The 26,845-nt window shown below is 41.2% G+C and overlaps 1 protein-coding gene across 1 annotated transcript in view; it reads right to left on the bottom strand.

Annotated features, from left to right (window-relative positions):
- Nucleotides 1-26,845, bottom strand: part of dipk1c (divergent protein kinase domain 1C) — a 95,299-nt gene that overhangs the window by 15,677 nt on the left and 52,777 nt on the right. The window contains exon 3 of the mRNA XM_028803783.2: nt 19,256-19,420. Within this exon, the coding sequence (XP_028659616.2) occupies nt 19,256-19,420 (165 nt within the window). The remainder of the gene's footprint in view (nt 1-19,255; nt 19,421-26,845) is intronic.

Genomic DNA, 26,845 nt, shown 5'->3' with positions numbered 1-26,845 from the left:
GGACCTCTCAATATTTGAAGGAATGTGGGAGAGAGTTTATTTAGGACGTTACCTCCCCCGGAACGGAAGAGGGGGCATCCCTCCAGGGTGGCTGTGGCATCACAGATTCCTACAGTGCACACAGGGAGTTGCAGAGCACTACGGTGGACTTCCACCACACCCAGCGGGTTATTCCAGGTAACGCTAATGATCCACCTGGAGCACTCCCAGTAACTGAATAAAAGGAGATGCCTCACTCCATTCGGGGAGCCAGAGTTGGAAGGATCTGGACAAAGCTTGCCAGAAGTGAAGTGAAGTGAAGTGAAGTGAAGTGAAGTGAAGTGGAGTGGGGGCAGAAAGAGAAAGAGAGAGAGAAGAAAAGAAAAGAACTGTGAATTGTACTTTTGGTGTGTTACACTGTGCTATGAGCAATGAGAAAAAGCATCTCACAACTGAAATAAAAGTGTGTTGTGTGTGCTGCACTTGTGTCTCTGCCTGTCTGTGTCAGATTAGGGCAGCTGTATGTGGCCTGGTTACCACAACATATTTAAGTTTTTTTTAGAGAAATAGTGAAAACTACTGTTTCTAAGTAAGCCTTGTTTCAGGTAGGTACAATGCAGAAAAAACTAAACAATATGACAGCTTGTAATTACGAGAAGCATTTTCTTTTATTTTATGCTATAGGTATTATGGATAAATATTTTTGTACATGTTTTATTAGTTGAATAATGTATTTTAAGGACATTTGATTTATTTTAGTATTTTTGTGAATAAATAATAACCCTACAGAATTTAAATTTGTTAATAAAAAATGAACAGTTAACCCCTACGGTCTATAGTTTAATGATAAAAATATACTTTAATATAGGATGTAAAATTACTATTTGTCTTGTTATGCAGGAGATTAGTGTAAAACATTTTAAAAAAAACATAATCGGTATGAGAATTGTCCAATAAAGTAACATGAAATTGGTGATTGGTACTGGCCTTAAAAAACTAATCGAAGTACAGTGAAACACTCGGTTTGCGAGCATAATGGGTTCCGAAAACATGCTTGCAGTCCAAAGCACTCGTATATATCAAAGTGAATTTCTCCATAAGGGATTTATCAAGGGTCGACACTTATCCTCCAGTCTTCGACGTCTGTTTAATGTAATATACTCACCAACAAAGTCAAACACCCCACAAATATTACTATCATTGGATGCAGAAAAAGAATTTGACATGATTGAATGGAAATACCTTTTCACTACATTAGAGAAATTTGGGGTTGGCCCGAACATATGTGCATGGATCAAATTACTGTATACCAATCCAGAAGCTTTAATTTGTATTAACAATATTTGTTCAGACTACTTTAAATTAGAACGTGGTACCAGACAAGGATGCCCCTTGTCACCACTGCTATTTGCAATCGCCATTGAACCACTGGCGGTTCACTGTCGAAATGCAGATCAGATAAATGGGATTATCAGAGAAGGACTGGAACAGAAAATTTCTCTATATGCAGATGATATGGTACTGTATATATCAGACCCACAAAATTCTGTGCCTGCAGTCTTAACAGCACTTACAGAATTTCAAAAGATCTCTGGTCTCAGAATTAATTTGAATAAAAGTGTACTCTTTCCAGTGAATTCGCAAGCACACAATATTAGACTGGACACCTTCCCTTTTATTACTGCAGATCAGTTTAAATACCTAGGGGTAAACATCACAAGTAAACACAAAGCTCTTTATCAACAAAATTTCGCCGGCTGTATGGAAAAAATTAAGCAAGACTTGCATAGATGGTCAACCCTACATCTCACTCTAGCTGGAAGAATTAACGTTGTTAAGATGAATATTCTTCCTAAGCTTCCTTTTTATTTCAAAACATTCCAATATACATCAATAAATCATTCTTTAAGCAATTAGATTCAACAATAACCTCATTTATTTGGATCCCAAAACATCCACGTATCAAAAGAGCGACCCTACAAAGACCTAAGGCAGAAGGTAGCATGGCTCTACTTACCTTTCAGTTTTACAGGGCAGCAAATACAATACAATACAATAGCAATACAAGCTATAAAAACCTGGACACAAATAGATGAACATACACAGGCCTGGTCTGCAATAGAAGTAAAATCCTGCAGTACTTCTTTATATTCCCTGCTTTGTTCCCCAACTAATGCAAGGTATCGGCAATATACTAATAACCCAATTGTGCTTCACTCACTCAGAATATGGAACCAATGTAGAAAGCATTTTAAGATGGAGAAGCTTTTATTTGTGGCACCTCTGCAAGAGAACCACCTTTTTCAACTCTCGCAAACATATGCAGTTTTTAATATCTGGAAAAGATGTGGGATTAAATTGCTCAGAGATCTTTATATAGACAACATCTTTGCATCCTACGAACAATTACATTCCAAATTTAACTTTCCAGCTACACACTTCTTTCACTATCTTCAAATTAGGAACTTTGTTAAACAGAACCTGCCCGATTTTCCTCATCTTGCACCCTCGTCCACGCCGGAAAAAATACTGCTCAATTTGAGGGACTTAGACACCATCTCTGCAATATATAAAATTATTTTACAGTCCCTCCCTTTCAAAGATCCAAGAGGACAATGGGAAAAAGATCTCTTAATCAATATATCAGAAAAGGAGTGGAAAACAGCAATGCAGAGACTTCACTCGAGCTCCATATGCACAAAGCATACAATTATACAACTCAAAATTATATATCGAGCTCATCTGTCTCGCCTAAAACTGTCCAAAATGTTTCCAGGGCAAGATCCAACCTGCGAACGCTGCAATCAAGTCCCAGCCTCACTGGGTCACATGTTCTGGGCCTGCACCAAATTAACACCATTTTGGACCAAAATTTTTAAGTGCCTTTCAGACAGTCTTGGTGTCACAATCCCTCCTAACCCATTAACAGCTGTGTTTGGTGTTCTTCCAGATGGTTTTAAAGTGGAGAAGGTCAAACAAACTGTGATTGCATTCACTACACTTTTGGCACGCAGACTTATTTTGCTGAACTGGAAGAATCCTAACGCTCCTCTTTTAAGTCAGTGGGTAACCGATGTTTTATACTATTTGAAATTGGAAAAATCAAATATACAGTTAGAGGTTCTGTACAGAATTTTTAAAAAATCTGGCAGGATATAATCAATAAAATTTTAGAATTAGCTCTTAAAGCATCGAGGAAGCAATTATCTCTGCATCTCTTTTTCCTCTCCATTCATCTCTACTGGCCTATTAAACTCATCAATTTAGGTATGTCTACAAGCCTTAAGTTTTACTCTGTTGGCCATGTTCTTTCTCTCTGGGGTGGGGGGTCGACTTGTTTTCTTTGTTTTTTTTTCTTCAATCCTATTATTTGTAAAAAATTGATTTGTATAAATTATTTCAATAAAATTATAAATAAAATTAAAAAAAAAAAAAAAAAACAATTTCCCTATAAGAAATAATGGAAACTCAGATGATTCGTTCCACAACCCAAAACTATTCATATAAAAATGATTAATACAAAATATAAAGTAAAAATACATAAAACAAATTAACCTGCACTTTAGCTTTGAAAAGAATCATGGCTGGTGTGAGTGAGTTTCTAAACTCTTGTGGGATTCCACCCAACGGGACGACACGCGGAAGAGCATCCCAAAGCAAACGCAGGCTCCCAGCGCTGTAGCAATTCGCTGTAAAAGCGAATCCGAAAAGATTGCGGGCATGCTATAAGCGCCTGCCATCGATGGGTGATACAGGGAACAAGGAAAATTATAAATGCGCAGGGCACAGTACTACTTGGCCACAATCCTGCCTGACTGCTGTATCTGTGTATAGGAGAGTGGCAGATCCCGCTACAATAAACATCCACGCTGTTGTTGTTTCAGGCTGAATAAAGCTGGTGTTGCTAAAGTACTGAGACTCAGCTTCGTGTTTTGGGGTGCAAGACGGGGACTCGCACGTCACAGCACACACACACACACACACACACACACACACACACAGTCACAATGCTGTAGTAAACAGTATACGCTCGTACGGATGTTGACTATATGAGTGAGGCACACTGACTCAGATGGAGAATAGGAGACGATTGCCCACAATCCCGCAGCGAGAGAGAAAGAGAGAGAGAGAGAGGGAGAGAAGAACCATCAGCTCAGTTGTGATCACATGATGCTCAGCAGACAAAACGTATACATACTACTCATATTGCAAGACCTCTCTCGTTTATCAAGTCAAAATTTATTAAAAATTTTAGCTCGTCTTGCAAAACACTTGTAAACCAAATTACTCGCAAACCGAGGTTCCACTGTATCCCTATTAGAATCCATCCATCCATCCATTTTCCAACCCGCTGAATCTGAACACAGGGTCACGGGGGTCTGCTGGAGCCAATCCCAGCCAACATAGGGCACAAGGCAGGAACCAATCCCGGGCAGGGTGCCAACCCACCGCAGCCCTATTAGAATACTGTATACTATTTATTTGTGTGCTGACTGGTATAACTGAAATGCTTTCCAGCTATCATATGTAAATGAACCTAACTGATAAAGGAAGCTGTACTGTTAGATTTCTTCAGTCTGCCGTATTGCATTGAACAAGAGCACATGGGGCTCCACCAATTGGTGTAATAAGGGTGTCAACTTTGGACTTCATTTATAACAATGACTCAGACAATTGGGCGGCATGGTGGCACAGTGGTAGCGCTGCTGCCTCGCAGTTAGGAGACCCGGGTTCGCTTCCCGGGTCCTCCCTGCGTGGAGTTTGCATGTTCTCCCCGTGTCTGCGTGGGTTTCCTCCGGGCGCTCCGGTTTCCTCCCACAGTCCAAAGACATGCAGGTTAGGTGGATTGGCGATTCTAAATTGGCCCTAGTGTGTGCCTGGTGTGTGGGTGTGTTTGTGTGTGTCCTGCGGTGGGTTGGCACCCTGCCTAGGATTGGTTCCTGCCTTGTGCCCTGTGTTGGCTGGGATTGGCTCCAGCAGACCCCCGTGACCCTGTGTTCGGATTCAGCGGGTTGGAAAATGGATGGATGGATGGACTCAGATAATTCTTTATTTATTTGGGTCCAATAGTGGATCAAAGTATTTAAAAGTCTGAAATATCAATGGGAGGGAGGTAAGGAAGGAAAAAAATGATGAAATAAACTCTGGTTCAAAAACAAACAAACTTCCTTTATTAATTAAATATTTTATTTAAAGAATTTTGGAAGGATTGCAAAAACAAAGGCAGGAGCAATGAAAGGAGCAAAAATAGGATCACCTAAAAGAAGATTAAAGCAAAACAAATCCAAAAAACATAAACCAGAGAAGGTACCTCATAGAGATTGCAGAGGGTCATATTCTGAGAATCCAAAAATCACAGAAAGCACAAATTATGAACCTCAATTTCAAAGTGAAGATCTGCGTTATTTCTAACCTTATGGGGGCAGTCCTTCAGCTGCAGAGTCAGAGAGAGGCCCTGCCCTCTTTGGCTCAGCATAAAAACAACAGGGAACATAATGTAAAAGACTACACACAACAAAACGAACGTCATATACAAATACAAATAATTAAAAGGCAAAATATCCATCAATACATAAAACATCCATCGATCCATCTTCCAACCCGCTGAATCTGAACACAGGGGTCTGCTGGAGCCAATCCCAGTCAACACAGGGTGCAAGGCAGGGAACCAATCCCGGGCAGGGTGCCAACCCACCGCAGGGGACACACACACACAAAGCACACACGAGGGCCAATTTAGGATCACCAATGCACCTAACCTGCATGTCTTTGGACTGTGGGAGGAAACCCACGCAGACACGGGGAGAACATGCAAACTCCACGCAGGGAGGACCCGGGAAGCGAACCCAGGTCTCCTAACTGCGAGGCAGCAGCGCTACCACTGCGCCACCGTGCCACCCTACATAAAACATAAAACCAAGAAAACAAAATAATATATTACAAAATAATTCAGAGAAAATAACAAGAAGATTAACAGAAAGAAAGCACATTTAAAACAGAAACCTTGGCTCTACCATAACAGGTTTGGGTGGCCAGGCCATCCAAGGACACAATGACTGACACTCTAAAAAAGAAGCAGGAAAACAATGGCTTTGGAATTAATACAGGAGTACTGATAAAACCAGGAATCTGATGGAATAAAAACTTTTAGTCACCCTGGGGCGAAGCTTGAGAACTGCAGTTTTAGAGCCAGATGTGAAGGAAAAAGAATGAGATGGCAGCCAGGCAATTGAGATAGAATCTGGAAGTGGCACATGAGAATGTCAGGAATAAAGACAAAGAGTCTTGCATTTCTGTTGGCATGTGCAACTATTATGTGTTAAAAGAAAATAAAATGGTATCTACTATCAAAGAAAAAAAGCATGAAAGTTTCCATTTACTATACTGTAGGTGTGGAGGTGACATTCTGTTTAAGTTATGTTTACAGACATTCCAGCTGCTGTTCACAATTGTTGGTTATAAACCAGGTTATAAACATGTTGTCAAAAAAATAAACCAAAAATAAACTATAACTGTTAATAATGCAAATCTTCTAGGAGTGTGTTCACTAACATTTTCTATTGACTGATCACTCTATTTCTTAACTTATTCTGAGGTTGAGAGTCCCAAAAACGAAATCTTTAGAGAAAATTAAACTAGGCAATTGTCAAGAGTCCACCTCTATGGTAGAACATGTGCTCATGAGCACTGAAATATTACTGAAAGCTTAGTTTTAAATAATTTTTGATAATAAAATTTTATTTACTTCCAAATATGAGTTACATTAGAAAATCAGTAAAAACAATCAGTATAATCAATCCAGTAACTTACAGAAACAGTTAATATTTGTTAATCTTAAACAACACTAAAACTCCACCCGACATAATGCAGAGAGCTAATTAGTAATGAAAAGCCCATTATACTAGTGTAACACTTCCTTGTCTGTTTAAACAACAAAAAGTAAACAGAAACGTTGGCAGGAGCCCAGTAGACTTATTTTAGAATAACATTAATGTATTTTTGCCAGACTCTAATGAAGTTCTGCACAGTTCCACATAAAGAAGATTGAATTTGTTCAATTTTTTAAGCAATTTATTGGTTCCCATTGAGTTATGGGGAATGCATTTGGATTCTCCCAGCTGAGCAAAATTAGTTGACACACCAACAATATGGTGGAGGACATCACAGTGAGTTTATCATCATAAGGTCTGATTCCATCCGGTGATACTTCTTACACTGATGTAAGAGGATTTGAGACAACTGCAATTCTGACGCTATCTGACAGGTAAGGAAATATCTTTGCCAAAAGAAATTTTAATGTAGTTAATTTCCAAAATAGAGTTCTGAACTTTCTGACCTTTAATTCAATACTTCCTAATACCATTTGGCAGCGATTACAGCATTTGGTCTTCTTGGGGTAAGCCACTACAAGCTTTGAAAACCTGAAAATGGACAGTTTATCCCATTGTTCCCATGAGATTCTCTCAAGCTCCATTAGATTGAGTGTAAAGGGTCTATAAATTACCATCTACAGGTCTCTTAAAGCCTGGGCTTTGGCTGGGCCACACCAGGACAGTCTGAGACTTGTCCCAAAGCAATCCAGTGTTGTTTTGGCTGTATGCTTCAGGCCATTGTCAGGCTGAAAGGTGAACCATTTCCCCAGGCCAGGTTTTCTTTAAGTGCTTATCTGTATTTGGCTTCATTTATCTTCCTCTCAATTCTGGCCAGTCTCCCTGTCCCTGCAGTAGTGAAGCACCAGCATAACGTGCTACCACCATACTTTATTGTAGGAATGATATTAGGCAGGTGATGAGCAGTGCCTGGTCTTCATCTGACATAGTGCATGGAATTTTGTCCAGACAGTTCATTTTTTGTCAGAGAATATTTTTCCTTATGCTTTCAGAGTCCTTTAAATGCTCTTTGGCAAACTCTAAGTGGAGGTTAGCCACTCGACCATAAAGAGCTAATTGACAGAGTGCTGCCATGATGGTTGTCCTTTCAACAGGTTCTCCCATCTCAGCAGAGGACTTCTGAAGCTCTGGTAAAGTGACCATTGTGTTGACTATCACCGGTATCCGTCAATAAGGGCGCGCACAAAAAGGTGACCTTCAAAAGGGCGACCTCAATTGGGTGCGGCGAATAAAAGCGCACATAAATAAAGGAGTGCTTCAAAGGGGTGACGTCAATTGGGCGCAGCGAATAAAGGCAAACGCAACAAAATTATTACAGAAAATTTATTAGATAAAGGCAATGATTGAACGTATAAAAAGGTGAAAGCAAGAATATTAAAACATCCAATTAATAAATGCATGAACTTCTAACGAACTACTTCTAACGAACTATTTCTAAAGCTCTCTATATTTCGTTGTTTTCAAAATTACAGAAAATTAGATTAAGGCAATTGTCATGTTCTTTGGGTTCTGTAATATTTGACTTTAATACAGTTGAAAGTAACACAGAAAGATTTATTTAAATAAAGTCTTTACTAATGAAATACTCTAGTGTTTCATTTACAGGTCAGCCATCTTTCTTACAACCACCATGTCTCAAGGGCGAGTTAGGGATCATCCCTCAATTACAAGAAGTTAACCTCAACTTTCATATAAGGAAGTGTTTAACAATTACTTATCTTGACAGCAATGACTGAACATATTTCGTTATTTTCAAAATTCTGAATGTATAGCCTTCGACTATGAGTAGATCTGCACCTTTGTTGCTCTTCACATATTCCAGAGCCATTTCAACTAAATTATCTACGAACGCCTTTATTTGCCGTGCTCAATTGAGGTCACCTTTTTGAAGCGCTCCTTTATTTATGCGCGCATTTATTCGGCACTCAATTGAGGTCGCCCTTTTGAAGCTCGCCTATATTTACGGGCGCCTTTATTTGGCACTCAATTGAGGTCGCCCTTTTGAAGGTCGCCTTTTTGTGCGCACCCTTATTGAATAGAACCGACTATCACTTTCCTGACCAAAGCCTTACTTCCCAGTTGTGTAGTTTGGCCTAAGGGCCAACTCCAGCAAGAATCCTAATTGTTCCAAACTTCTTCCATTTGACAATTATTGAAACCACTGTACTCCAGGGAACATGCAAAACATTATTTATGGTGTTATACTCTAACAGGGTGTTGCCCTGATCTACACCTCACTACAATTTTATCACAAAGGTCTACAGAGAGATCCTTGGACTTCATGACTTAGTGTTTGTCTTAACAAGCAGTGTGAATTGTGGGACCTTATATACATAGGTGTGTGCCTTTCTATGTCCAATCAATTCAGTTTGCCACTGGCAGATTCCACTTAGGTTCTAGACACATCTCAAGGATAATTTCTGTAAGAGTTTACTAAAGTTTATCTAATCTAATTAAAGTAAGCTGGATGACACCTAAACATAATTTGGAATGCCACAGCAAAGGTTTTAAATACTTATGAAGGGTAAATTTCAGTTTTGGATTTTTAATAAATTTGCAAACCTTTCTGAAAACATGTTTTCATGTTATCATTAAGGGTTATCGAGTTTAGACTGATAGGTAAAAATAGCAAATGTGCCCATTTAAAATTAAATCGACAACACAATAAGATATGCAGAAAGAAAAAGAATTTGAATACTTTATGAATCTAATGTTCTTAATTTATTTCTGTATATATTTTATATTTTCTTTTTCACTTTGGTTATTGTCTTCTGGTTCTAAAAGCATTTTATTGTTATGCTTATGTTGTTTTCTAATCACATTTTTGTATGTTGTTTTTGGATCATGGTCTCTATCATTTTGTGTCCTGTTCTTCCTACTATAGTGTGGCTGTCTGCATTGCTGTGGGTGGTCACGTGACATTTTGAGTAATCCTGTCCCATCCTTAAAAATAGGAAACACATTAAACTTGTTGTCCAAGTTTGTGGATATTTCTAAAATGATCTTTTATGTTGTAGTTATTTTACATCTGATTAGGGAGTTAGAACTTTTACCAATTTCTTTTCGACTTTGATTTTTGGTTAATATTTTTTTGGCATTTTTATATTACTGGCTCTCAACCCTCACATTGGTTTTTGATCATGTTCCCTCTTATCTCCTATACTAACAAATCTCTGGCCTGAAATTTCCATCTGGCAGTACACTATGTTTTTTCTGGCTGGTGCTACATTCTTTGATTACTCATTAGCAAATAATTTGCTTGAATTTGGATTTTGCTATCATTGACTGTGTTTGTGTCCTTAAGTGATCTCTGTCAGCATCATTAATATAATAATGGCTCTAGCCATTCCGGCTTTCTCGAGCACAACCCTCTGTGCTCATGAAATAGCTCTGCTCTCAAAGGAAACATAGAATAAGTGGTGAAGAAGGCGTGATGATCTATTATTGGTAAGGCTGAGTGAACAATGATATAACAATTTCTTCCCTGAATTAATTCTTTGCAGTGGACCTTGTTGTGCTTTGTTGTGATATAGCTTCCTTGGTTTCAATTCACTTGTCTCTTTTTCACAGTTCATTATTCTGTCTTCTTAGTATCAGGCAATTTGTTTTCATTGTTTATTGGCATGAACAAGAGATGTTCCTTCAAGCAGGCCAAATGCAGCTGCATTAGTTAAAACAAACACTTTAAACAAAGTGAACCATTCTGTCCTTTTTAGAAGTTGCTCTAAAGGCAGAGAGTGAGTGTGTGAGTACATTATACAGTGGACTTGGTTACTTCCAGGGTTAGTTAATGTTTTGTTCCCAGTAATGCTAGGGTGGGTTTTGCTCACCATTGACCTTAAAATGAATTTCACAGGTGTGAAAATGTTAATTTAAGAAGTGAAGGATAAAAGAAAGGTGATATATAGACAAATAAATCTCAGTCTTCTAGTGAATTGCAGTATGGTCTTGTGCTCAGTATGCTGGGATTGCAGTAGCATTGCTTTGGACTGGAAATTTGTTTAATGGAGTTACAAGGATGTCAAATTACTAGATACATAGACAGAAAGACACTATATGATAGATAGATAGATAGATAGATAGATAGATAGATAGATAGATAGATAGATAGATAGATAGATAGATAGATAGATAGTGTAAGAAGATGCTATATATAGTGCCCGACCCAACACAGATTGAACACAGGAGACACGTGTAAAATAAATAAACTGTTTATTTTTCTTCGTTTGTGGGCTACGCCTTCCCCGTACCCACAGACACAACACAGTCCCAAGTATTAAGCGCACAAGTACAAGCACAACTCTCTGGCACCACCACTCCTCCCAGGCAACTTTGTCCTCCTCGACCCGACTCTGGCCCCTGAGTGGTGGTCGCTGGCTCCTTTTATAGTTCACCCGGAAGTGTTCCAGGTGCTTGATCACCGAGTTCCGGCTGCACTTCCGGGTGTGATGGATAGGCTGCCCACACGGGCTCAGGAGTCCCAAACACAGCACCCCCTGGCAGTGCCTGCGGGACCCAACAGGGCTCCACCCAACTCCAATTCCCATGGAGCCCTGTGGGAAACCGAGGCATCGTTCCAACCCAGGGAGGCGGCCTTGTAATGTCCAGGGGGAGGTATTGCATTGTCCAGGGCTGCTCCCCTGGATTTAGTGTGCAGGGGCATCCAGATAGATAGATAGATACATAGATAGATAGATTATGGTCTGATTAGACCAAAATTGAGTTTTTGGCCATCAGACTCATACCATTTCATTAATTTCGATATTGGATGTAAATGGTAGTTTCCAAGCACCTCGCTTTCAATCATTTCTAAGCATGATTGGAACTATAAAAGGCACCATTGCCTGTTTGATTTTAATATACCTACTAAATCTACCTTGAATCTTCAAGGGGCCCAAACCACTCATCAAACATATGTAAACGAGCTGAATAGTCCAAAGAGGAGGCTTCTCTTATTAATTTACGGAGTGAAGTGCACAAGGGAAACGTAATTTCGTGGCAAAGCAGTGAAACGTGTAAATGGAAGCTTTCAAGGACCCCATTCTGTGTCATTTATATGCGCGATTGGAACTTCAAGGGGAATGTGCCGGATAGTCCAAAGATGAGGCTCATTTTATGGAGGATTTACAAAGTGTGGTAGAGTAGGTGCATGAGGGTTAGGGAAATGAAAAAATCGAAATGGTAGTGTCACACACATGCATATGGGAAACAGCTAAAGGGCCTAAATAATAGTAATTTTAAGCCAGACCAGGAGGTGGCAGAGTGTGCTGACTGTCTCTCTCAGTCTCTTGCAGACCATTCCTGGGAAATCCCACTTGATTCCAACACCACTAATGACGTCATTTCCGGTTTCCGGCACCAATGATAACGCCACTTCTGGTCACAAAGATATCACTTCTGGTGTCAACGATGACATCACGTCTGGTCACGTAGACGTCACTTCCGGTTCCGGTGCCAAACGATGATGTAACTTCTGGTCACGATGACACCACTTCCGGTTCCTGTGCCAGTGATGTCATTTCTCCTACTCTTGCTCTGTTCTATGCACATCGTGCTTATTTCAAATCAACTTTTGCAGCTAGGAAACAATATACGGGTGGCTGCCCCAAGCCTTTATGATGTCTATGACTCATTCTTATGACAGTAGTTTTCAAGCACCTCATTCTCTGTCGTTTATTGGTGTGATCAGAATTCCAAAGGCCTTCCAACCCCTCCAAAGTAAACAGCTAAATGGATAGTCTGAAAAGGGGCCACTTTTTATCAATGCATGCGGTGTACAAGGGAGGCTCATGATTGTGTGGTGGAGCAGTAAGGCACATGTGCATGCAGGCTCGGGGAACAAAGCAGCTATGAGATGGATAGGATTGGATGGGAGTTATCTATTATTTGCTTCTGAACCATTTTTATAATGGTATTAAGGTCCAAAAGCTGGCATTTCTACCAAAGTCAAAATTTTAGTATCATTCCAACATTTCTCCTGTATCCCACAATCTACACACACCAGCATCAATGCTGGAAATTATGACTAATTTTTGAAGATGATTAAGATAAATAAACTTAATTAGGGATGCAGCTAAATCTATACAGATGTTGTCTCTGAGAGTAATGAAACATGGAAATATCCAATACAAGGGAATTGAATTTTATTGTAAATTGTCACGCTTGGGTCACAGATTTGCACAGAGACACAGGAGGTTGTAGAAAAAAAAGGAACTTTATTCAAAGCACTGCAAACAAACATTTGTCTCTTTTCAGAAGTTTAAACATGCTCCATGACAAGTCAGAGATGACAGTTCCGCCAGGAGCAGAGAATGTCTGAGAGAGAGAGAAGGAGAAGCAAGCAATCAACTTAACAAACTGAAAGAAGCCCATTCAGGCTTTTTTAAGAAGGCGGAGCACCGCGCAAGAGGCATATTGTGCGACAGAGCCGGCCAGAAGGGAACGGAGGAATGTGAAGGTAGTCTGTCAATGTTTTTTTTAGGGGTTTTCCCATGGGCGTCTGTATTCTCTGGGGGTGCGATCAGCTCCGCAGCTCACACCCCCTCCCTCAGCTTTATTCACGTTTCCGTGAATCAAGCAATCCTCCAGACCAGGTTCAAACAGACGTGACAGGACATCAGCATTAACATGCTCAGAGCCAGGTCGATGCCTGACTATAAAACTGTAAGGTTGTAAGCCCAAGAACCATCTCATTAGACGGGAGTTTGTATCTTTTTGACGGTATAACCATTGAAGTAGAGCTTCTACAGCCCATTTAATCGCCAAACATTCTTTCTCAATAGTTGAACAATTGTGTTCTCTGGGGAGTAATTTCCTACTCAAGTATGTGATAGGGTGTTCTTCCCCATCAAAAACCTGGGACAGGACTGCACCTACTCCGAATGCACTTGCGTCCGTCTGTAGTATAAAATCTTTAGAGAAATCGGGATTTCGCAACACTGGATAAGAAGACAGCGGTTTATAAATCTGAAAAGGAACGTTCGCAAGGTTCTGTCCATACAATAGGGCGTTTTTTACTTCCTTTAGTAAGCACTGAGAGAGGAGCAGCCCTATTTGCAAAGTCAGGGATGAATCTTCTGTAGTAACCCGCTAGCCCCAGAAAAGCGCGTACCTGTTTCTGCGTTTTAGGATGTGGGTAAGCGAGCACCTCTTCTGTTTTTCTTAATTGAGGACCAAGTAAACACCTGCCCATGGAATAACCTAGATAATGAGTCTCAGACATTCCTAGTTTACATTTCTTAGGGTTAGCAGTCAATCCAGCTTGTTTCAGGCTATCAAGGACAGCCTGGAGAGATTCTAAATGCGAATGCCAATCATTGCTGAAAATCACCACATCATCAAGATACGCCCCAGAATATTCAGAATGTGGGCGCAATATCTGATCCATCATACACTGAAATGTTAGAGGGGCCCCATGAAGACCAAACGGGAGTCTTGTAAATTCATAAAGTCCATCAGGAGTCACAAACGCTGTTTTCTCACAACTGTCAGCCTCTAGAGGCACCTGCCAATAGCCCTTTGTGAGGTCTAGCGTGGAGATATAGGTCGCCTGACCCAGTTTTTCCAACATCTCGTCTACTCGGGGCATTGGGTAAGCATCAAATTTAGAAACCTTATTCAAGTGCCTAAAATCGATACAGAAGTGAACCGAACCGTCTTGCTTGGGAACTAACACGACCGGACTACACCAGTCACTTTTACTTTCTCGAATTACACCTAGCTCCAGCATCTTCTTGACTTCTTCGCGCACAATATTTCTTCATGCTTCCGGGATTTGAAACGGCCGCATCTGTACCCGGACACCGGGCTCAGTAATGATTTTATGTTCTGCTAAATTAGTGACGCCTGGCAAGTCTGAAAAAACATCAGTGTTCTGTTCAATCAATGTTAATAATTCTGTCTTTTGTGAGCCAGTTAAATCGTTACCAATGACAACATCAGTCTGAGAAACAGCAGCCAAGGAAGTGTAAACCTCTTGTCGGTCGTGCCACTTCTTCAAGAGATTAATGTGTAAAATTTGGAATGGTTTTCGCCGGCCTGGTATTCTAACCTTGTAATTTACCGGTCCCATACGCTCCTCGATAATTGCCAGGCCCTGCCATTTAGCTAGGAATTTGCGCGGGTCAGACGGTACCAGTACTAGAACACGATCACCGGGTTTGAATTCGTGAAGCTGACTGCGCCTATCGTAAAGACGCTTCTGTGTTTCTTGCTCGCGTTGTTGATGCTCCACAGCAATAGAAGAAAGTCTAGAAATTCTATCTTGTAATGAAACTAACCGCTCTGCAAAACTCTGCCCGAGAGATGTTATCTCATGCCCTATCCATTCCTCCCATACAACATCCAGGATGCCTCTAGGGCGCCTGCCAAATAACAGCTCGAACGGACTCAAACCAGTGGATGCTTGCGGAGATTCCCACACCACGAACATAACAAAAGGCAGGACGGTGTCCTAAGTTGTAGGATCATTATGAGCAACTCGTCTGATCATTTGTTTTAAAGTCTTGTTAAACCATTCAGTCAAACCATTAGTCTGTGGATGGTAAACGGTGGTGCCCAATTTCTTAATAGCGAAACTATTACACAATTGTTTCATCACACGAGAAGTGAAAGGTGTGCCTTGGTCAGTCAAAATTTCCCTAGGAATGCCAATACGAGTAAAAATCATGCACAGAGCTTTGGCTACAGCAGAGGAGTTGGCCTTTTTCAAAGCAGCTACCTCCGGATATCGCGTTGCATAGTCGACCAACACTAGCATATATTGGTACCCATTCTTAGTCTTAGGCAAAGGGCCAACAATATCTAATCCCACCCTCTGAAAGGGGACATCCAAAATAGGCATAGGACAAAGGGGAGCCCGAGGAGGCTTATAAGCGGAGACGATCTGACAGTCAGGACATGAAGTACAGAACCATTCAACATCTTTTCCCATATTCAACCAATAAAATCATTTTGATAACCGCTCTCTGGTCTTGTCAGCCCCCATGTGCCCTCCCAAGATGTGAGAGTGGGCCAGCTGCAAAAGAATTTCCCTATGCACCTCAGGTACAACTAGCTGCTCAATAAATTCCCCCATTAGATGGTCTGTAATCACTCTGAAAAGACAACCGCCTTTTTCTAGAAAGTGTGGCGTTTCCAATCCCCCGGTATCGTGCTCTTGGTAATAGGAGTCACTAGCAGTGTGAGCCTGTTTAAATGCATATTCTAATGAGCCATCAGCATGCTGCAAGCGCACAAAATCCGGCTGCTTGCTAGTACTCGGTTTGGGTTCGGAGGCATTTGCAATCTGAGAGGAAGTAGAAGGGCCTTCCAGCCATTCTGGGAAATTGTGGGGGGTGTCTCCCTCAGACTCACTGGAGAGATTGGGTTCAATATCTAATCGGGGCTCTAGATTTTCCCCAACTGCCACTAGTTCCCCTTCTTCTTCCCTCCCACTAAGCTCAACAGGGGACTTGATTACTGGTGAGCGATGTTTAGCCATTAGTCTAGAAAAAAGGGCATTTCTTCTGCCTATCAGCAAAGGCCAAGGGCATGAGTCAGAAACAGTAGACCAAACTTTAAAGTGACGATCCTTATAAGTTAAAGGAAGAAGTAATGTCTCATAGTCTTTAACATCCCCATGTACACAACGTATCTTTACAGTCTCAGTGTTACTAAGGTATCTGTCGTCAAGACAGTCGCGTCTGACAACACAAAGGTCACTGCCTGAGTCCAACAATGCTGTCATCTTGCGGCCCCCAAACTTCACCGAGATCAATAAGCCATCTTTCTCTTTTGATGAATCCGGAATATTCGAGCAACAAACCTCCGCTAAACCAACTTCCATAGATTGAGCTGGAGACAGACGACATTCTCTTGCCAAGTGACTGGGATGGTCACACCGGAAACATTTTCGTTCAGCACCTCTGCCGAAATATCCTCGGCAACGTCCACGGCCACGGCCGCTTTCTCCAGGCACAGGCATCTCATTCATAACTGCGTTCCCTGGAGGCCTTCCCGATGAAATCCGATGATCAGGTGCTGAATGCTGAAGATGGTCAGGTCTACGGTCAAGGTGACGATGTGGGCGGTCTCTTGGAGGTTGTAACACAGCATACGGGGCACCAAACCCACCGCTGTTTCGCCAAGCGGTCTGCGAGCCTTCCAATCGCTGAGAAATAATCGTCAGTGATTCAAGATTATGACGAAGAAACTCATCCCGGAGAGGTCTAGGTATCCCGAACAGGACAATGTTCATAACAACCTTTTCTATGATACGTTCCATCTTGTCCCCCTCAAACCAGCAATGCACTTTATGAATCAAATCTTGTATTTGTGCACGGATGGAACCGTCCATATTCAGTTTCCAGTCGTAAAGAGCAAAACCTTTAGACAAAAAGGTCGTGGTTTTATGCAAAAGAACTTGCTCCTTCAAAAAGTAATAATCGCCAAGCTTATCAGCAGGTACATTTCGTAAGGAAAGTAGGGCGTCACCAGACAAAAAAGGGGTGACGATAACAACCCAGTGACGTTTGTCCCATCCCAACAAAGTCGCCACTTGCTCAAAAGCCAAAAGAAACATCTCTGGGTCATCAGAAGGACCCATCTTCGTCAGCACATTCTTAGCATTGTCCGGGAGCGGAGGCGGTGGAACGATTTGGCGAACATTTTGCGGATCACGATCCTCCGGATCGGAAGGGAGTGGAACATTCTGGGCGATTTGAAAAATGTATTCGGCATTCAACTGTGCATCCGTCTGTGCAACCACTTCTGGTACCACTTGTCACGCTTGGGTCACAGATTTGCACAGAGACACAGGAGGTTGTAGAAAAAAAAGGAACTTTATTCAAAGCACTGCAAACAAACATTTGTCTCTTTTCAGAAGTTTAAACATGCTCCATGACAAGTCAGAGATGACAGTTCCGCCAGGAGCAGAGAATGTCTGAGAGAGAGAGAGAAGGAGAAGCAAGCAATCAACTTAACAAACTGAAAGAAGCCCGTACAGGCTTTTTTAAGAAGGCGGAGCACCGTGCAAGAGGCATATTATGCGACAGAGCCGGCCAGAAGGGAACGGAGGAATGTGAAGGTAGTCTGTCAATGTTTTTTTTAGGGGTTTTCCCATGGGCGTCTGTATTCTCTGGGGGTGCGATCAGCTCCGCAGCTCACAAAATAATTACAAGTCATAGTAGAGGGCTCCATAGTAGTGAAGTGGTTTGGATAATTCCTGGTTTCAAATCTCGTTTATTGTTTGTGTGGTGTTAGCACTTTTTTTCCTGTGTCTGTTTGGGTTTTCCTCTCAAATTTCAAAAAAATGTGTGTGGATGGGTTATTCTGAATTAGATCTATGTACAGTATTTCGGACTGGTACCCTGTCCATGGTGCTTCTTAACTTGGATCCTGTACGACCAGTGAATCCAGATCTTGTTTTCTAGTTCAGCTGGTCCTCCTTTTTGGATTTACTGCTTAAATTCAAGCTATGCATTTTCATGTTTTAAATGTGTCCAGGTTATTAAAGGGACTGACCAGTTGACATGAATACTTCTGAATGCATCAACACTCACAACTGCTTAACCTGCTGTGGTGGTAAAGGAGACCTTCCTTCAGCCAGCATGTGCCCTGACAAAACACCCAAGATCTTCAAGGACATAAAATTAAAACTATTATGTAATGAAATAATAGTATTAATACTGTGTGCTTAAAAATACACTCTTACAATAAAATAATGCAATGATGTATTACAATACTTCAGTTTCTTTCAATTCCAAAATGTTATTCTTTGTTCCACTGAGCCGCAAGGCGAAGCTCTCAATTTACCAGTCGATCTATGTTCCTACCCTCACCTATGGTCATGAGCTATGGGTAGTGACCGAAAGAACGAGATCGCGAATACAAGCGGCTGAAATGAGTTTCCTCCGCAGGGCGTCTGGGCTGTCCCTTAAAGATATAATGAGAAGCTCAGTCATCCGGGAGGGGCTCAGAGTAGAGCCTCTGCTCCTCCGCATCGAGAGGAGTCAGATGAGGTGGCTCGGGCATCTGATCAGGATGCCTCCTGGACGCCTCCCTGGTGAGGTGTTCCGGGCACGTCTAACCGGGAGGAGGCCCTGGGGAAGACCCAGGACACGTTGGAGGGACTATGTCTCTCGACTGGCCTGGGAACGCCTTGGGATTCTCCCGGAAGAGCTAGAAGAAGTGGCCGGGGAGAGGGAAGTCTGGGCATCTCTGCTCAAGCTGCTGCCCCCACGACCCAACCTCGGATAAGCGGGAGACAATGGATGGATGGATGGATATTCTTTGTTCCAAGAAGTCACCTCTTCTGTAAAATACCCACCACCCTGAAACAATTAAGTCAACATTTCATCACAATAAGGGAAAATGCACTCAGTGAGAAAAAAAAGAATTCCACTTACTTGCAGATTGCTGTTAATTCGCTTTGCACCACATCTTCTGGTCTTCACATTGCATGTGGAATAGCAGTCAAAAAAATTACAGTCAGCATCATTTGTGCAGTTCTGTTCCAGGATGTCCTTCATTTTAGGCTCAAAGAAAGCCATGTCCACATCTATGGCTACAACCTACAGTAAGCAGTAAAGACACAAGATACAGTGAGCAGCCATTGCTATAGAAGCCCGTCTGAGTAATGGACAGTAGTGAATTTCCACATGAGATTAATAAGGTTTATCTAATCTAATCTAGTAGTAATGATCATATGTTATGATTGGTGCAAAGGAGTGAAGAAATTCTGGTAAGACATCTTATTCTGAAAGTGCTTACTGCTCTCCGAGCATTCTTAGTATAAAGCAGGAGCTGTAAATGAGGATTTACCTCCTATATAAATGGTTTTTGTATGTCTTAGGATACCAGGAAAACGATGCTGTATCAAATACCATTATGTTTATGTAGTTAATTTTAATAATGAAAAAGAATGTAAAAGCATGGTCACAAGAAAAAAAATATAGGCAAACTTATTTTCATGTTGTATATGACACCAGTTTTATCAGGGCAGAGTTGTAGGGTATGGGAACCTGTTCACAGCAGCAAGCAGTTACCTGAACAGTAATGGGACTCCAGTTCATGGCCAAACTTATATTTCCTTATTCAGATCTGTTTTACTTTTTTTCTGCCAGCTTATTTAGTGATCTGTATTTAAAGTTTTTATTTTGGCTTGTAGTAACTTCAGGTCAGGTCAGTTTGGGGAGCAATCACTAGTATAACACATTGCCTCTCCCACCACATGATGAAATAGCTTGGTTTCCTGGTTGGCAACCTCCCAGCCAGACACACAGTCCAGTCTCACCCCCCAGAAATGGCCATCTTTCTGCCACAGCCAGGTGTTACTGGGGCGTCACTTTGGCCTGGTCTTCAACAATGAGAATCCTGCAAGCTGGATCACCCTCGGGAAATCGCACCACACGACCATAGTGCCATAGCTGACACTCCCTCAAATTGCAGGTAATATGCCTCATTTGGGACTCCGTGAGCAACCACTTCTTTGACACAAAGTCAAACCAGAGGTACCGAAAGACTCAGTACCAAAGAAGTCCAGTCTTCGTCTCAGGTCACTGGATAGCATCCATATAGCAAAACAGGAAGTACGGGGACTGTAAGGATTTGAACCTTCATCCTTTTGCAGAGATACCGGGAGCAACACACACCCCTTTCCAGCGACCTCATGACCCCCCCATTTTCTCCCAATAGGAGAGTCACCAGAAACATGAATGTCGCTGCCAAGGTAAGTAAACCTCTTGACGAGGTTGACACTCTCTCAGCAGACAGACACACTACTGATTGCTGTGCCCAAGAGGTCATTAAAGGCCTGGATCTTGGTTTTTATCCAGGATACTCCTAAGCCCAGACATTTAGACTCCTTGCTCAGTCTCTCAAGAGCCCCAGTCACAGCCTCCATTGACTCAGCAAAAATCGCAGCAAAGTCAATATCAGTGAATCTTTCTTCACCAACAGATGCCCCACAGCTGCTGGACCCCATGACCCTGACCAACACCCAGTCTATGCAAGCATTGAACAGAGTAGGGGCAGACAATACACCCCTGATGAACCAGAGAATCAACTGGGAAAAATGCAGAGGTTCTGCCTCCATTCTTCACAGCACTCACAGTACCAGTGTACAAGCCAGCCATGATAACCAGCAACCTTGAGGGAATGCCACAAAGTCTCAGGATTTCCCACAGGGCAGTTTGGTCAACTGAGTTGAACACATTACAAAAATCATCAAAGGCGACAAACAAACTCTGCCTATATTTGCGTTTATGCTTGATGAGAACCCTCAGTGCCAGGATGAATTCAGTGGTAGACTTTTTAGGCGTAAAACCAGACTACTCCAGTCGCTGGTAGGTGAGCAAGTGATCACGGATCCCATTGCACCAGCACCAAGAGCAGTGTTATCCCCATGTAGTTGTCGCAATCCAGGCACCCACCTTTCCCTTTCCAGATAGGGACGACAAATCCTATTTTCCAGTCAGTTGGGATGGCAACTGTCTCCCAAATGGAAGCAAAGATTGCTTGCAATGCCAGGTAGTAACTTCACTCACACTTAAATGCTGCCATCTCACAGTATAAGATTGTCACTTCCGCAACAGTTGGGTCATGTTGATGATTTTAGTTACTGAAAAATCGGAGGTAAGAGTTAGCTGTAGGCATGAACAACTACTGCCAACAGTGCTATGGATCCAAGAACTGAAGTAAAAAAAGAAGTTATACCAACAAGCAGTTCTAGCACATTATTAAACAAAATGCACAACATCACCTTAGAAATGAGCACAAACATGAGGGACATCAAGTCTAAGCAGAGTCCCAATTTGAAATCAAATCCAGGAGTGGATGTTAGTGCATTGAATAAACTGATGCCTAGCACAGAAAGACACTATCATTTTCTTTAGTATCCATCACAAGCCACATCAGATGCTCTAATTGGACTCCTAATGCAGAAAGGATAAAGATGCCTCAGATTTTCTCTTTCTCATTTCCCAGGAAGGAGCAAGAAATCAGAGGTTCTGAACAAATTTTAAAGGAACCTTGAAAGGAACAAAGGGGCTGCCAACACACAGGAAATCTGAGAATGGCTTCAGAGGTCAGCCCCTTCTTGTGACAGCCACTTGCTTTTAGAATTTAAAAGTAAATTATGTTTCCATGTTTTTATTTTAGTTTGTTTTCCTTGCTCTGATGATGTCTTTCACTGTGCAGCTGTTTTGATTGCTATGATATTATGTGTATTGCAAGAGGATGTTTGCATTGTCTATTGTGCAATGCAGCCTGTGACATCATGACAACCCTTTTGAAAATCTTAGCCACTTGTTTACAGTTTGATTGATTTTTATTGTAAATAAAGTAAATATTCTTTGGCTTGAGAGTTTTTTTGCAAGCAGCTTCCTTTCTGTTTTTGATTTGACTTTATGCCTACTTAGCGATTAGAAGTTTCTTTTGCTTTTCTGTTTTGGTTGCCAATCTGATAAATTTGATGATGGGGTGTAGGAGGCTAAGAACCCAGTGGCTGTCACATCTCTTACTCATCACTGGCCTGCTGTAAAGTATAGTCCATCTGTTGGAGCTTTATGTTAATCAATCAAAGTAGATAGATAATTTAAGCGGCATAATGGTAGCACTAGTACCTTTTAATAAGAAAACTGTTGTTTGTATCCTGCTTGGTCCCCGCATGCAGTTTGTATGTTGTCCCCGCGCCTGCATTGGTTTCCTCTAGGTACTCTGGTTCCCTTCCACAGTCCAAAGACTTGCAGGTTAGGTAGATTGACAATGCTAAATTTGGTCCATGTACGTGTGTGTATTCACCCTGCAAAGAACTGGTGCACAGTTTGGGTGTTGCTGCTGTCTTGCACCCTATGATTGCAGGGATAGACTTGGACAAGCAGGTTTTGAAAATGGATAAATGGATAGATATCTTAATCATCTTTGTGGAGAGAAACAATACAGTATATGGTTGGAATGAAAGAAAATAAAATTTATCAAACCTAAAAGTGAATGCGTTCGCTCACTGAACATGATAATTGGTAAAAAATGAAAACTTCACAAAAAGCACTCTATTCAACACCATTAATGCAACCTAGAAACATTTGGACCTCCAGTCTGGCACCACTTGAACTATGTTGATCACCATACAGAGATATTTTTCTTCAGGCTGACCTCTCACTATGGTATGTCTTGCAGTGTATTGTTTTCCCATCATTCTTAATTTGTTAACAGTGAAACATCTCAACCACTTGGCTTGATGTTGAGCTGAGGTTGTGGCTCTTGCTCATTTTCGTGGCATGAAGTTTTGCGTATGATTTTCTTTAGCGATCAGACTTTTAGCCTGTGGACAATCAGCATGACCTGTGCAATCTGGCTTAAAGTGCTGTTCGTGGCCACAACATCATGTATTTCCTAGTATGGACTTGCTTGCCACGTCATCGACAGTATATATCTCAGCTGAGCCAATGTGTCTGCCATTCTTCTGTCTGTCATGGCTTGTGACCACATCACTGTTGTGCTTTTCCTGTCAAATATAGTGCTACCCACATAATTCTTCTTTTTCTGTCCGCCATTGTGCATGCCTAAGCCATGGCTTGCTGTCTGAAACACCTGAGGATCAATTAAATTGGTGAGGTAGCCAACACCTCCAATTTTTGTCTAGCACTGAGTATGTCATGGCACAAGCTCTCAATTAAGACCAAGATCAAGATTGAAGGTCTGGAGATTTTGCATGACAGACAGACAGCCATTAACATTATATATACAGGTATATAGATTACCCAAATATTTAATGAATTTTGTGACCTGGATTTAAAGTCTGCACTTGGCTGTTGTCCGTGTACAACGTGCATATTCTTCTGTTTTTTTTCTATATAGTCCAGTTTTCTTCTCACAGTACCACAAATTTTCAAATTAGGTTAATTGTTGAATTGTTGAATCCAAAATGACTATGACTTAGTGTGAGTGAAGCCTGCAATAGACTTCTGCCCTAGCCATGGCAGTTTCCTGCCTTCCACAAAGAGCTGTTTTGAGTGGCTCCACAGCCCCCCACAAACCTGCTCTTTATTAAGTGGGTTTGAAAATGATATGTTTTCTCATTCCCTCTATGAATATGTAAGCTTCTCGTAAACAGTAGGGGGCAGCCACATATCCACCTGAACAAATGGACAAGTGCATGTGTACTTGTGTGTCCATCCAGGTGATATGTCTCTTTTATAGGCCAATTGGTATGAGATTCTTAAAAGCTAATGTTTGTGATGTACCATCCATGGAAAGGAAAAATGCAGTGCATTTAATTATTTTTTGTATTACAAAATACTTTCCAATAAATGAGGCGCTGCAAACATTAATGCTGAGGTTTACATTGATTGCTTAGATTTCAATCCATTAGCACAGCTAGTTTAGAATAACACCAAAGAGTCCAAAATCTAATCAAAAAAGCATTTATTAACATAGGGAGAATCCAACGGTAAAAAAAATGAACAGTAACAAAAAGAATAATCCCAGTGCCTCTTTGAGCATGCCTGCATGGGATCAAGACATTTTGTTTCTCCTTTTTGCCTTCTGTCTCTCTCTTCCATGTCTTACTTCTCTAAATCCCACCAGTCCAGCCCTTGCCACAACCTTCCTCCTGACTTACTACTCTGTTAGCTTCTGTTTTTAAACTCTATGTCAGGGTCACTTAAGCATAGGATAAACATAACCATCCTGAGAAGACCAAGTTAGAATTCCTCTTCTAGTGCCATTGATTTCCCTGCATCTCCAAGCCTTCAGTTTGCCTTAAAGAGCCCAGGTTTCCAAGGGCAGCATGATGTTGTCTGTTCTTGTAAAGGAATAACACACTTTCAAGTTTGCCCTCTAATGACCAGAGGTAATACATTCTCCAAAATTTCTCCCTCTCTTTCTCACCTCTGCTAAATACATGATGTTAAGGACTTCTTCTTAACTATAGGGTCATCTACACCCTGGTGTCATAGAGAAACATGTCATGTTTATCCTTAGACTGCAACTTTGTCTTGTTGCTTTGCTCCTTCCATCACCATAACCTATCGTCTATGGGGTAGGCGCAAAAGCTTTAGATTTGTCAAAAATTCCGATCTCTGGTTTTTGACGGATCTTGATGATGGTGCGTGTCTGTCTGTGTGGGTGTTTGTGTGTGTGTGTCTGAGCGTCACAGTTTCTTAAGGACAGTCTAGAGCTAAAATGGCAGGATGGAAAAATACTAAACTTGAAAGTAAAGCCTGTTATGAGATGATGATGTTCTGATTAGTTTTTGAACCAAATCATGCAAGGGAAAGGCACTCTAAAGGATCCCTCAAATACAGTAATTCTGCAATTATTTATGAATTCTTCTTGTCAATTGCTATCATAATGACCTATTTTATGATCAGAAAGATCAGCATCAGATTGGTAAATAATTATTGAAATGTTAAGGTATAGTTCGGGTGACTTGGTTCCTAGGGTGTAAAGCCTACTTGAGTTCACATCTTATCTTCTTTTTAAATGTCCCTGTCTTTTGTCACTCTGGGGCTACAAAGTCATAGGACATGTAGGCCTCTGAAATTTCCCAACATTGTCACTCCCAGCTTCTGAGCCTGTCTTTTTCTTTGGTTAGTCCTTACCCTATGATCTGCTGCTTTTCCTGGATGTTAAAGATAGAGCTGCCATGCAAGAGGAAAAGAGGAAGGCCTACAGTAAGAGAAGGTTTATGGATGTGGTGAGAGAGGACATGCAGGTGGTGGGTGTAACAGAACAAGATGCAGAGGACAGAAAGATATGGAAGAAGATGATCTGCTGATGGCAGCCCCCAATGGGAGCAGCTGAAAGAAGAAGAAGTTCCCATGTTCTCTAAGCTGCAATCTACAGACCTTCTATTTAATTAGATGTATATATGTATATAATTATATGATCACTCATTTCATACATTGCAAAGATGGAAAAACAGAAGAATAGATAACACCAAATATACACAGTGCATAGGAAAGGAAACTTATGAAAACCCAAAGACAAATCATGACTCCTAGCCAAATACAAGTCTATTAAATGAAACAGACCAGACAAGACCAAAAAATGTAATATGTAGTCACACATAAAAGCGTCTCTACTGGGATCTGATATAAAAATTACACAGGAAAAAGAGTTCAGGGTTGCACAGAGGCTGACTTGCTCTTGACCTCTGTCTCCAGCCAGACAAATCAGAAGGCAGTTGACATCATCCAAACCCTTTCAACACCCGCCCCCATATCTAGTCCTGCCAACACATAAACTTTATATGTTCAAATCCCCACCTTCCAAATCCAGCACTAGAGTATGACAATATTCATTGTTGATACATTCTTTACAAAAGAAACAACAGCTTTAAAAGGTGTAGCCTGTGGCACCCCAGACCTTGGTAACATCTCTTCTTTTCAAGTCACTTGATAATATACATGTAACCTAATTAAACGTTGTGACTCCATGGTTGACATCTCCTGTTAATCTTCCTTCCTGGTTTGACATTGAATCCAGTATAGCTGCAGCAAGACCTCTTTCTCTAACAATTTGGGACCTTTAGTTTCCTTTGTTTTGTGTTTATGGTGCAGGGTTAAAAAACTTTTGGATTACTACCCCAAATGGCACTCACACAGCTCCATATTCAACAACCCGACTTTGTGTATAGGTGGTCAATTTGTTTCATTTCCCTCATGGACTCCCTGGGCATTTCAACTTTTGGTGACATTTTTAATGATGCTAGGCTCCAGACATTATCTCCTTCCACAGCTATGAATTTAGTTAGTATATAATATAGTTTATTTGCTATTTCTGGAAACATACCTGGAACTCTGTTTCTGGAATATCCTTGAGTTCCTTTATCACATTACACTAAATGTCAGAAATGTGTGAGAATATTCATCCTTTCATGGCAGTTTGTATTATTGGGAAGAATCAGAAATCACAAGGGGCTATGTCAGGTGAATAGAGTGGATGATCCAATTTAGTAATTGATTTCTTAGCCAGGAAGTCACAAACACTGAGCT

This window comes from Erpetoichthys calabaricus, chromosome 6 (genome assembly GCF_900747795.2).
Source record: "Erpetoichthys calabaricus chromosome 6, fErpCal1.3, whole genome shotgun sequence".
NCBI classification, from domain to species: domain Eukaryota; kingdom Metazoa; phylum Chordata; class Cladistia; order Polypteriformes; family Polypteridae; genus Erpetoichthys; species Erpetoichthys calabaricus.
The sequence above is the reverse complement of the archived record's forward strand: the minus strand, read 5'-3'. Positions and strand labels throughout refer to the sequence as shown.